Below are 13,141 nucleotides of genomic sequence, written 5' to 3'. Positions count from 1 at the left end.
CTCTTCTGTCTGCATCGGGTTACGTAGGCCAGAAGATTTCAGGTTGGCAGCTACGGTTAATGTCACTCGGATTCATTAAGGCCTGGATGAAGAATGTGTGTGTATTTTCAAATCTTGCCACAGATTCTCAACTTGATTCAGAGCTGGACTTTGAATGGGCCGTTCTAGCTCATAGATATGCTTTGATCTAATCCAGTCCATTGCTACTCTGGATGGTTAGGGTGGTCGTCCTGTTGGAAGGTGACCTTTCACCCCAGTCTTTGATAGCCTCCAACAGGTTTTTGTCAAGGACTGCTCTGTTTTTAGCTCCACCCCTTTTCCCTGAAACCCGACCCACAGCATCATGCTGCCACTTCTGTTTTTTTTTCTTCCAGGTTTAGGTTAATTGTGCAGTCTTGGTTTTCCAACAAACACCCAGGTAGTTTTTCATGTAGTGCAGAAAGCTCAACTTGTGTTGCCATGTGACCAGAGCTTTTCCTTACATGTGCTTCTTGTGTTTCCATACATCCACAGGTCTGCGAATGTGTTGCACTCTTTCTATGTTGAGAAAACGGATTTCACAGTTCTCTATGACACATTCATAAGTTGGGATGATCCGTTATAACTTCACACAACGTATTCCTGGGTCATCTTGAATTTTGGAGTCGTTATCCTAATAAGGAATCTTCCCAGGGCTATCAGCGTAAAGGGGGCTGTATACAAATGCTTGCCACACCTTCTGAGTTTTTATTTGTAAAATGTTTTGAAAACCACTTATCTTTTTTTTCTTCCCAATTGGATATATTGCAGTATGTGGTTATGACCTGACAAAAATGTAAATAAAAAGCGTAAGCTCTGTTGCATGCTTCATGTTGTTTGCAGTAGCTCCAAATTTTGAAGGAGCCCATAGTTTTTTTTATCTATGAATGTATTCTTTGCAGGCATTGTGCTTTTATATAAGAGCCATGGGTCCATATCAGGTAACTTGTAATAATATTTTGGGATTTTTATGAATAAAAACAGTACTCGAGTATTTCAAAATTATGAAGTTTTTTGGGGAACAACATGGAGTTACTGGCCAAGTGACACATTAAACCTACCATCATCATTTAGCATCATCAGTTCATTCTGAATTATGTATAGATCTACCTAATAATAATAATAATAATAATAATAATAATAATAATAATAATAATAATAATAATAATGTACTGTCATTTGCATTAGTAAAATAATTTTCCTTTAGTGGCCAGGGCACCATCCCACGTTCTTGTAAATCCGGCCCTGGCTGCATGTAAGTGAGAAGCATGGGGGAAAGTTTATTATTCTGTTGTATCAGGAAATATGTCTAAGTGTGTGTCCTCAAGGGACCCTCGCCCCTCCGGCCCCCCGCTGACAAATGTCTTTGATGTCTTAGAAATACCCCATTATTCCAATCGACCCTGTTAGAAATGTTGTGCAGAGGTGTTGGCCAAATCAATCATCTGTGTGTGTGAGTGTGTGTGAGGCGGGGCGGCAGTGGGTGGAGGGCCAAGAGACACCCCCTCCGTGCCCCCTCCTAAATTATGTTGGCATGGTTGCCGTATCCAAGGCAACTGTCCCAAGAGTTAGGGTGGAGTAGGTGCAGCTGGTGTTTTATGACTGAGGAACGCTCTGTGTTTGTGGCGGATGAAACAATGTTTTGTTTTGGTTTTTCATATTAAATAAGAGTTGTTCATTCCTATGGGCTTAAATATGCCGGGTTTGTCTGTGTGCGCTCATGCTGTCGTGTCAGAATAAAGAAAACAAGCCAGAGTTGTAATCACATCGAGAGTCGACTCAATATAAAGCATGTGATCCTGACTCAAGGGTGATATCCGATTTCTATTATTACACAAAGAACTCTTGACAAGTTTATGACAGCGTCCTTCATGGAGAAGGTTCCATCCTTTTTCTACTGATTTATTAAACCCCGACATCAACATGTTTCAGCCTGTCTGACCCAACAGGAACCTGTGAGGATAACAGATGCAGAATCTTGCTGGCGTTCTCACCGCAGCGGTGGTTTCACATTCAATTAAGTTGAGTTTTTTTCCCCTCATATTGTGTGAAACAAGGTCATGCTGCTCCTGAGGTGCACACAGTAATTTTGGTGAGGAGCTGGATGCTTGAGTAGGAGCAGGAAGGCATGAATCCCCACCAGGGTCTGATATCCTGTAAAGTAAGAGCCTCTTAGAAACTTCCTTCCTCCAGACGTAGGCTGGCAAGCTGGGAATGTTTGAAATTCAAGACATTTATTGGCTAAACACAGTTGGTGACAAAGCAGGTAAGTAGATTTCTTTTTCAAGAGATTAGATCACTTTTTTTTCTTTTTTGCTGAAATATTCATGAGGTGAAGAGACAGCCAGCACAGAGAGCGGCTGCAACGTGACTGCCATAATCAAGTGTTGACTGAAATATAACTGAAGGTCTACAAACCTTCTTTGATGCAACAAAGTTCAACAACTTTTGATTGAGTTTTCCTTCAGCACACTTGCTTATTTCTACATGTGCAGGGCTTGTCAGGAAAAACATCAACAAATGTTTGGGGATTTTCATGCTTTCTTTGCTCTTTTTTTGTTCAACCCCAATTCCAACGAAGTTGAGACGTTGAGAAAAACACAAAAAAAAAAAAACAATAGCACAATTTCCAGCAGTACATCAACTTTCCTGCTGGAAAGGAGAACTCTTTTTGAACATTCCTGAGGCACCAAGTAAGTAATTTAACCACTTAGAAAGATACCTAATAAAGTGGCCAGGGAGTGTAAGTGTTTAAGTGAATTTAATAACGTTCTTGTACGTACAGTAGATAGTGTGCACAACTTTGCTGTCTAAACCTCACGTATTAGTAAATATGACATCTTAAATGACTTGGACTGGTAGCGATTTATAAACTCAGCACATCTAACTTTACAAGATCTTAAAAAACTATTTTAAATGTAAGCAAACCAAAGCAGGAATGGTCGGATAGAGTGGTCTTCCCTGTTGATTTTTTTTTTTAATAGCATGTTTCCTTTTCAGCAATTGTGAACTTTATCATTTCAACAGAACCTCCATTTGGAAACCCGGTAGGCTTTCATTCTTACAGTGATTAGAAAAAAGTTCATCTTTATTTGTATCTGAGTTCAGCCAAATCTAAGCTAAATGAAAAAAACTGAATCAGTTGAAGTTATTTTGTTGCTGATGCACTCTCTTGGATTAATGAGACCTAGATCAGTGTGAAACAAAACAATTTACCTCCCTGATGCTTTGCTGAATAACAACAAAGAACCCAGTGAGATTTCATGCTGAGCTAACCATAAGTTTCTGCTATTTTCTTTTGGGTTGAAAGTCCATTTCTTTCCTGCTGTCTCTCTGTTGCTGATTATTTCTCGGTTTCCATTGAGTCATGTTTTCCTCTCCTCTTTTTTTTTTAAATCTTATTTTCTTTCTGCTCATCCATCTCGTGTGTTTCACCCAACTGTCAGCATGTTGAGGTTCTTCTAATTTCTGTCTGCTGCCTCGATCTTTCTTTCTTTGCTCCCTCCTTTCTTCTTTTTTCACTTTGCCACTTTTTCCTCATCATTTTCCACCTTGTCATCAGAGAATTTTGTCCTCCGTTCAGGTTTCTTTTCCCCTATTTTTTTAATCTCCCTTCAGCTAATCTCCCCTCCCTCCGTCTTCTTACCTGCTGTTTTCCCTCTTGCTCATTGTAACGTGGTTTTCCCATTTTCTTCTCAAATCTGCTTTCTCATTTGACTCCACTTCTTCCCCAATCCGCCCTTGTGTCCATCATTTCATCCCCTCGGTGTCGTCAAAACATGATTTCCTCCTCCACCCGTATCGACCTATCTCGCCCAATCCCCCTGTTTTCTTCCTCGTCCCTCCTCTTCCCCTCACCCTCATCATTATCCATCATTATTTATTAATTTCGTCCATCAGGATTACTTTCAGTCTGTTCGCCTCCTCCTGCCTCCTCCCCTCTCCTTGCCTCTCTCATCTGTCCATCATCATCCGTTGTTTTGACGTTTTTCCCATTCTCATCTCGTAGCTGTCTTCACCCATCAGCCCGGTTTCATCTCATTGTCACTTTTCCATTCCATTTTTCTCATCTTTCCCTCCAGCTGTTCATCTCCCCATTGACCTTTTCCTCCTCTCCTCCCCGTTATACACTTGGCTTTCACCCCCTATGGGTTTATTTGTCATTGTCATAGTTAACAGTGCAAAGAAACAATCAAGGTTTTTCATTATTCTTAATTCAGTTTGACCTATTTTAATCTGTCAGAGCTATTGGCGGAGGAATGAAAGAATTTGTGTTTTTATGAAACTGCAAGACGCAATGCTCTAACCAGCTCTCCTTTTCCCAGGATAAGGAGTAAATATTCAGTACTCTTTCCTGATTGTATCCAAACATACAGTAATTCATTCGTTTAATTCAATTATGTCCACTTATTTTGTGCCACATAACAGTGAACTTTGTCTTATTGTACTTTGAGACTAACAAGAGACGAAGTTAGGACACTGGCCACAAGTAGCTACTTCAGTGACTTTCCTTAAAAAAAAAACTAATGAAAGAGATGAGGTTAAACCTGGGCTACTCGATTCATCTTTATAAGAGAAAATATGGCAAAACTTAATCCTTTGTGTTTAAATTATAATTCTGTGACACCAAGTTATTTTCCTGTCACTGTAACAACTTAATCTCTATTTACAGACTATGAAACCCCCCCCCAATAAAAAACAAAAAGCGTACTCACTTTTGTCATCGTGGAAACACAAGCATGTCACCAGTCAGAGCTCCTACCCAACAGCTGGTTTGTCTGTAACTTCTTCCTTTTTTTTAATGTGATTTATAATAGTGTTGCGATTACAACAGCTACACAAAATGTCAATACATCAGCTAATAAATATAGGACCTAATGAGATACCAGTATTTCGATCAGCCATTTTAAAAAGTCGTCAGTATTTTTAATCTCTGATGTGACTTAATTCAAAATTATATATAAATATTTTTAAATTAGAGGTTGATAACTTGACAACAGATTTTACAGCAAGAGAGCAATTTTATGTTCCATTTCTTTGAGGCTTTGCTACTTTCATAACAAGGCAGAGAGGTTTAAATCTTGCCTATTCAAATGTGTCAAAATTTGCACTTAGTGAAAACGATGCCACCCAGAAACTGTAAAGAAAAGTCACATGAGCCCTCGGCATGAAGCCTTTTAATTGGATCCAGTTGTGAAAACTTGTCATTTTGATGAATCTTTAAGGGATCACAACTTTTTGTACATTTCTTTTTTTTGTTATCTTTCTAGAAATAATCTCAGGAAAAGAAAAACACCTTGTGATGAATTCAGCAGCTTTAAATGGACTTTTGATGGAGAAAAAAACTCAAGCAATGTCTCTGGCACAAGTTGCTGAAGCGATGTCCTCAGGCGCCAATACCAACTTTACAATCCTGAGTTAGAAATTGAAGTTGTCTTTACAGATTAGGAAGACTTTTTTTCAATTTGGTGTGTTATGTACAGAACATATTGAACCATTTTCATATTTGTGGTGAAAAACACTTAAAATACACTAAAGACATGTAATCAAACAACTGTCTGCAGAGTTAGCAAATAAAAGAGTGGCTTTTGTTGAAACACAAAGAAAAGTATGAGTAAACTAAAAATGCTCGGTGTTTCATTGATTACATTTACCAGATTCCCATCAATGCATTTGACATTTTCAGCTAAATGCAGAGTTAAGAGCCTCTGCGATCTGGTTCTGTCTGAGGATGTATCTTAGCAGCCAGAAAGGTTTTGTCTTTGTTAGATAAGGTTATTGTTATAATAATTATGTTCAGGACTATGTAACACACAGACACCTTCTTTGAAGTTTTAACATTTTAAAACCTATGTTTAAGTGTTGTGCGCTCTGTAAGCATTTGGACGGTTGTATTCCTCGTTGTCTTTTAGCTCTCAAGGTAAAGTTGGTTAACAAACACATAGCTGAAAACCGAAGACCTGCCTTTCACATGCATAGTGGTTGTTTGGTATTAGGGTGATTAAAATGTTCCTGTTGCCACCTGAAGAAACGACTACTCAGCTAAGACACTGCAAATATGCTCCTGCTGTGTCTGACCTCTCTGCCACCCCAATCTGCAGTTTGCCATGTCTGTATCCATCCCTGCATGTTATTCTCAGTGTGTCATCACTTTGTGCTCTTCCACCACCAGCTTCCCACTTCTTTCTGTCTCTGACAGCTATGCTTCTGTCTGATCCGTTCTTTCCTCGTTATCTTTTTTTCATTAACGCTATACACTGCAGCACAACACAATAAAATAAAGAACAGACAGAGCAGCTTGTTTGAGGTATTTATTTGATTAAATACAGCACTTCCTCCATCTTTTGCACTCTTCTTATCCGTTTCATCGTTGGAGCAAAAATCTTCCTCTCTGTATAAACATAACAACAAATTTCTTCATAACCTTGAATTATATCCTAAATCAAATTTGAAAGTGTCTTGCATAATGCAGTGAGTCTTCAACGTTTCACAGAAACAACTCGTGCCAAAAATTCAAACTGTTGCGCCATATCAAAGGAGATTAACTCAATTATATTATGCACGATGCACTTCAGAGCACAATGTCGGCTCACATTTACCAGTCCGATGAGACAAACGGTGTGTTTCAGAGGTGTTATCCATCACCGCAGAGGAACAGGCAGCACACGACTGCCCACCGTCAGGAGAGACCAAAACTAAACCTAATTTTTAACATAAAAAGGAGCTGAGTTTGCTGCTGCTGTGGAGGGTGATAAATCATGAAGTTAAACAGTTAGGCGCTCTGAGCAGCAATTTATGTAAATTAGTTGCTGGAGTATAAATGCAGCAGCCCAAAAAAGCATAAATGGTCATTTTTCGTCTGGCTTAAACACTTGGCCTGGGATCGCGGTCCTAACGTGTTTCTTTGGATGACATCAGGGGAACATGTTCAGTGTAATTTACCAACGCAGCGCGACAATGTCATCCAGTTTTTTTTTTTATAAGGCAAATGTGTTTCAAAAACTCTGTGTACTTCAGCGTACTATTAGGAGCTGCCAGTGTGTGAAGCCCCGTCTGCCACTGTTATAAAGCCGATGCCTCTTTGCTGTTTGACGCCAACTCTAATCCACTGAAGGACGCTTGGCTCTTTTGATGGTTCACGCACAAAACAGACTGACGCGCTATTTGTGTCCTTACTCAGATATCCAACAATCTTCCTCATCATAGTTCTCATAGCTTACATAGTGCGACAGAGTAATCATTTTAGAAAAAATGCAATCAGTACACTCATCATTAGTCATTTCAGAATCCATTGTTATCCCACAGCCTGTCTGAAGCACAAGTACAGCATATCAAGATGTAAGTGTGTGTTCATATAACATGCATTTCAACTTTTTTGTTTAGTGTGAGAGTCCAGATGAAGCAGAACAAAAAACAACCAAGAGATGAACATCTCATAGAAACTGCAGGTGTGGGAAAGTTTGTCTGTCTGCTTATCTGATCACTTGTAAAACAATATTTTGCGTCAAAGCTGGTTGTTGTTGTTGACACAGATTTCTCCCCACTTTTAATTTTGTTTTATAAATCTTGTGTTTTCTACTATATTTTGTTTAATTCATACTGGAGTTGAAACTTAACTAATACAAAGTACTTTTTATCATTTAATACAGATGTACATCTTTGACTTGACGATGTTCATTTTTAGATTACACAAATTTAAAAAAAATAATTACTAATTATTAAAAGGTTCTATGAATTAACCTCATTAATTAATAGCATTGCTTTCTAGCCTTCCTTATTTGATGCAGTGATTCATAAACTATATTAGACTAGAGGTGCATGTGAAAAGCAGAATTGTTGTAATATATTATTTATATCATTTTAAAATAAGAACATGATTACAGACATTTTAATGTCATTGACAGTAGATGAGGGATTACGGCAAATGGCAGGGGGTCCAATTATACTAACTGAAAACAACATTCTGTGTTTAAACCCATAGAGATTATAAAACCTTGTTTTAAAACAACAATGCAATTTTACTACAAAACATTCACCCCTCACGTTATCCTCTCACTGTTTAAAAGTGGAAAGTAGTTTCCTGTCTCACACCGTTTATGCTTGCTGTAGTTTCATTTTAAAGATCTCTCCGACATAAAAATAGCTAACTTTGAGGGTTCCTTCTGTTAGCTTCCACACTAAAGAGGGTTGTGGTTGGTGGGACCAGTTCACTTTCTGGCATGGTGCGTTCCTCGACCAGAAAAACATCAGTTTTTAGAGTTTCTGGTTGGTAGCAGCTGGTCTGCGGAGGTCTTTCTTTCCCAGTCTTTATGCTTAGTTTTGGTAATTCACTCTGAGCTTTGGAGACATTTTCTGATGCTTAGACATGATTTAAAAGCTACCTGGATTGATCAAATAGGCTAATCAATACTGAGTTATCTTAAAGATAAACCTGAACAGGATATAATAACTTTAAAAGTCCAGAATAGCATCCCTCTTTCTGGACCTTTGACCTATTGGGGCCTGGCAGCCAAAGTGTTAAGCACTAATTTCACATTTTCTGGTGCATTTGCTGAAGTTTCAGCCTTCTCTGCTTACGCTTGGTCTTATGTTATGTGTTATATTTATGTCATGTGTTTCTCTTCTTCTTCTCCACTGCAGAGCTCATTCAAAATGGCCGTCTGCTGACGCTGCCTTTGGAAGCAGGAGACCTCCACTCCCTGCTGCCTGATGAGGACAGGAGGCGTCTATATGTGGCCATGAAAGATAATCTTCTCTCTACGAGTCTGGATGACATCACGCAGAACCCGCGGAAGGTATGAAGTGGAAGACGCACACATACCAATAAACCAAAGGAAGATAACCATTCAGTGTGTGTGCGTATGGGCATAGGGTAAACTGTTTTCACCCGAAATTGTGTCAAATAACGGCAGATTTACGAATCTGATAACTTGATTGAGGTAATCACTGACAATTTAAGAGCAAAGTCACACCCTTCTCACTTATATCCCATCAGGATCCCTTATCTGTCCTGACGCCTGTAAGCAACTTACAGCAACACAAATCGTTCTCTGGACCTTCATTTCTAGTTACTTAATTCTTTATTGAAATATGTTTCATTAAGCAACATAAAGAGAATCATAGCAGGGGAAGGATCATTTTCATCTTCTTTAACTGTTTCTGGGGAGGGGTGGAAAAAATTATGAAAAGAGTAAACAAAATAGAAGAATTGATTGTTAATTTTTCCAAAACCTTCTTCATCTCTTTTGTAAAACAACATGAAAGCATGTAATGTACCAGAGCCTGATCATCCCACTGCTTTTTGTTGGAGGATTCATATTTCAATGTTACTTTTGAACTTGTATAAACAATTAAAAGCTGTCTGCAGCTTTCTATTAGAGTCTATTAAACAATGTAATACAATAGTAAGGGTAAAGAAACAAATGCATTAAAACGTGTTTTAGTGCGGCGGATGGCACGACAGGTCTGAGTTTTGTAAAATTCCAGAACATAAAGAAGATTTTCCACGAGAGTCCAGATTTGAGTCGGGATCAGAAGTTACTGACAAGTTACATAAACTGGACTTGATGGAGAGAATTGAGAAGAAAAGTCTAAGTATGTTTGTTCGATAATCATTGCCTCTGTTTAACTGGCATTGAACAAAATGGGAACTTTCAGTCAGCTGATCTTTTATCCGAGTTAGACAATTTGTTACTTGGAATCTACCTAAGAACAACCTAAGGTTTTTTTTGTATTTTTAAACTAAGGTTTTGTTATTTAAAAAATTCATATGGACAAAATGGACAAAACGCACAAATGCATTAGAAAGTCTCAGTTTTGTGTAAAATCAGTGATGGTGTGGACAGGATCCCTCCGGCAAGAAGCGTAACAACCCCAGATGATCTCGTTCCCATGCTGCAGGCACTGGTGCAACAAAACTCACCAAACACTGATGTGGATATTTGTTACACTCTCACACAAACAACATCAAATTCAAAATCAGTTGAGCAGGTCTCATATTCATGGAGATGTACATATGGGAGGAAACTGTCTAGTGGAAGGAAATAAAGCAACCAGCATTCGCCACCCTGATGTTTCACACCACATCCAAACGGCCAGACAAACACGTTAATGGCTGGTTGAGTTCAGGGTCACAGCAAGGACAGCGACAGCGCTGCCTTTTCATAAGCGTGATCTGTCGGATCAAATCAATATCCTCATCAGTCAGACGTGCACGCAAACACGTCAGGGGGACAAACAGGTAGGCGAGCAGACGAACAGCTTCTGAGACGGACGGACACACCGGTTCTTCCAGCCAGCCACCCACTGTGCCCGGCTCTCCGCCAGTGAAAGGAGAGATAATTTTAACTCATGACTTAGCTTCATGCGGGTTTTCTACGCTTTGCATTTTCACATACAGTATTTATAATTTGTTTATACCATTTCATATCTTGTGCAGTTATTTTCCCCTCTTATGCTGTTAATATTCACAGTGCTATGTTCTCTTTTTTTTTTTTTGTCCAAACTTTTAAACACTGCGTGATTACATTGGAAACTCTTGAAAGAATTGATTCTGACATATCTACTGTCCCCAGTTCATCCCAGGGCAGCGTGCCGAACTTTAACTATCGCCTTCAGAGACTTTGATGAGGCTACAGTTAAAAAATAAAATAAATAAAAAAAACCTCCGTGTCATGATCCGTGTTTCTGTGTATTTATTTTTAAGTGTTTCTGTCCTGAGTCTCTCTCTCTGCGTCTTCCCCGTTGATTGCTTCCCAGGTGTGTCTAGTTACCTGATTACCCTCCCTGTGTATTTAAGTCCTCCTGTTGTCTCTGTCTCTTGTCGGATCCTTGTCAAACGTATGTTGTTTGTCTGCCTGCCATCACAGTTGAACTGTAAAGTCCTGTGTTGGGTTTAGCTCTTTTTCAGTCCTTAGTTTTTCAGTTCCTACGGTAATTAGCTGTGTGCTAACTCTCTCTTTCATTAAAGAAAGCTCAGTCCTGAGCTTTCTTTAATGAAGAAAGCTCTGGACTGTTGAGCTTTCTTCATTAAATCTATCATCATCTTTATCACAACCTGGGCCTCTGCGTCTCTCCTCACCACCTCGCAACCACCACACATGACACTCGGGGCATTCTCTTTCTGAGAGCCTACAGCTGGCAGCCACCATCACCCAGAGAGGTCACCATGGGTTGGGTTGCATTTCTGTGGCTTTTTGTTTTCAAATTTCTCCTTTCATTGTTGCTCCTTCTCTGGTTTCGCAGCAGAACTTTTGACATTTTCAACACTTTTCCATCTTTTTTTGTTTTGCTTTTTTTCCCTTCCTTTTTGCTGTTGATTTACTAGCCCTTCACTCTTCCTGCATGTGGTTTAAGATGACAGCCAGCATGCTTTCCACAGCAGGATAAATTCCCATTAACCACAGCCTTCACCTGGTGGTACTCTTCCAGCGGTGGTCCGTGTTCCTGTCAGTGTGTGGTACTGGAGATTAGGCCGAGTGCGGTCACTAATCTAATCTGATCATCTCGGCTCCGCAGCGGGCTCTGCGGGGATGACTGCATCGGGGAACGATTACGGGACATTCTAAAATTGTTTCCTAAAACCAGCAGTATTTTCAGTAATGGCTTTATTTGACTGTGTCACTATTTTGTTTTTGTTTTTTTTCCACAGAGTGGTGACTTTCTGCTTGGACCACCAATTAATAAGTGCCAGATCATGCACCTTTTAAAGTATTCATTACCATTTATAGATCTTGGAGGTTGAAGGATTGTGATTTTTCTGAGAAACTGTTTGCTCCTTGTACTTTTTCAGAGCAGCTTTAGCAGTTTTCATGGTCATATCGCTTCTATCTCAGCCTCACGACTCTGGTCTCTGAGGGAATGACTGAGTCAGGGAAATAGTTAGATTAGTCATGTCACTGCCATTGGAGCCTCTATTTCTCTCTTGCTTGCACATTATCAAGAGCTCAGTTATTTCCTCTCAGTTTTGATGTCATCGAAAAGAGTCAGGGGGTGGGGTTGGACCCATCCTGGGTTTTTAAAATTTATTTTTATTTAGTTTATGTGGAAAAAAACAGTGATGTTTTAATGTGATTATGTTGGGCGGTGTCTGATTGCTTTATTAGTGAAGTCAAACATTTCTATTGTTCCAGTACACGTTTCATGGAAGATGATCTTACCTGAACCTAGAGTGAGCTCATCCTTCCAGCCCCCCCACCATTCAAAACACACACACACACACACGCACACACACACACACACTTTAACAGAGTCAGAGCAACCAAGTCGGGTAGGGCCTTTCGTTGTCTCTCGTCACCCTAAATATGAACCCTGAAACTGAATCACCTCCATTAGATGTGGAACACTGACTCTGCCGTTAAACTTTATAACGTCCTATGAAATGAAAACCACATGGTTCAATACATTTCATTACAATTTTATGACAGACTAACACAAAATAGTGCCTAATTGTGTATTGCTGGAAAATAATTCTCCTTTTAAGATTTTCTTTTTTCACAAACAATTTGGAAAATAGTTGCAGACATTTGCATTACGGCCCCTTTATCCATAATGGCCCAGAAGACCGCTGAGGCTCATTGGAGAACGTTAATGAACAAACAGCGCCATGGACACGAGGAACAGCAGACGGGTCAGGAGAGAGTTGTTGAAAAGTTCAAAACAGAGTTGAACTTATTTAACCTAATTTAACAATCTGGTCAATATTACAACCCACCTACAGGTCCACGGTAAATCTGGTGGAGCTGCAAAGATCCTCAGCTCAGGCGTGAGAATCTGTTCACAGGACAACTGTTAGTCATCCACTCTGCAAATTAGTGAATTGCATGATCTTTTATTAAAGCTTATTTATGTGCTACAGTTGCAGTGCAGATAAGTTTTTAGATGTGCAGAGCTGGGAGAGAAATATCCCAAAAGGTGGGCAGGAACACGCTGCGTCTTCAATAGTTTGTTTAATAAAATATATTTCCCAGAAGTCCACATTCTCTCCTTTAAATGTTCATGTCTATTTCTTTCTTTCTTTATTTCTGCTGTTGGGCACTTCTCAGTGCATGCCGCTCGATAAAAAGCAGTCCAACTCCTCCTGCAGGTGCAGTCAAATTGTGAATTAGTCATGCTGTCACGATCC

General features: G+C 39.5%; 1 protein-coding gene across 1 annotated transcript in view; it reads left to right on the top strand.

Moving 5' to 3' along the window:
• sema3h (sema domain, immunoglobulin domain (Ig), short basic domain, secreted, (semaphorin) 3H) overlaps positions 1-13,141 on the top strand; it is a 68,192-nt gene that overhangs the window by 18,115 nt on the left and 36,936 nt on the right. Inside the window, exon 2 of the mRNA XM_014970251.2 lies at positions 8,659-8,813. Coding sequence (XP_014825737.1) covers positions 8,659-8,813 — 155 coding nt within the window. The remainder of the gene's footprint in view (positions 1-8,658; positions 8,814-13,141) is intronic.

The sequence above is a fragment of the Poecilia mexicana genome, unplaced genomic scaffold (genome assembly GCF_051168715.1).
Source record: "Poecilia mexicana isolate PSO_F unplaced genomic scaffold, ASM5116871v1 scaffold_7, whole genome shotgun sequence".
In the NCBI taxonomy this organism is placed as follows: Eukaryota; Metazoa; Chordata; class Actinopteri; order Cyprinodontiformes; family Poeciliidae; genus Poecilia; species Poecilia mexicana.
Note: the sequence above shows the minus strand (reverse complement) of the source record. Positions and strands in the feature narration are given on the sequence as shown.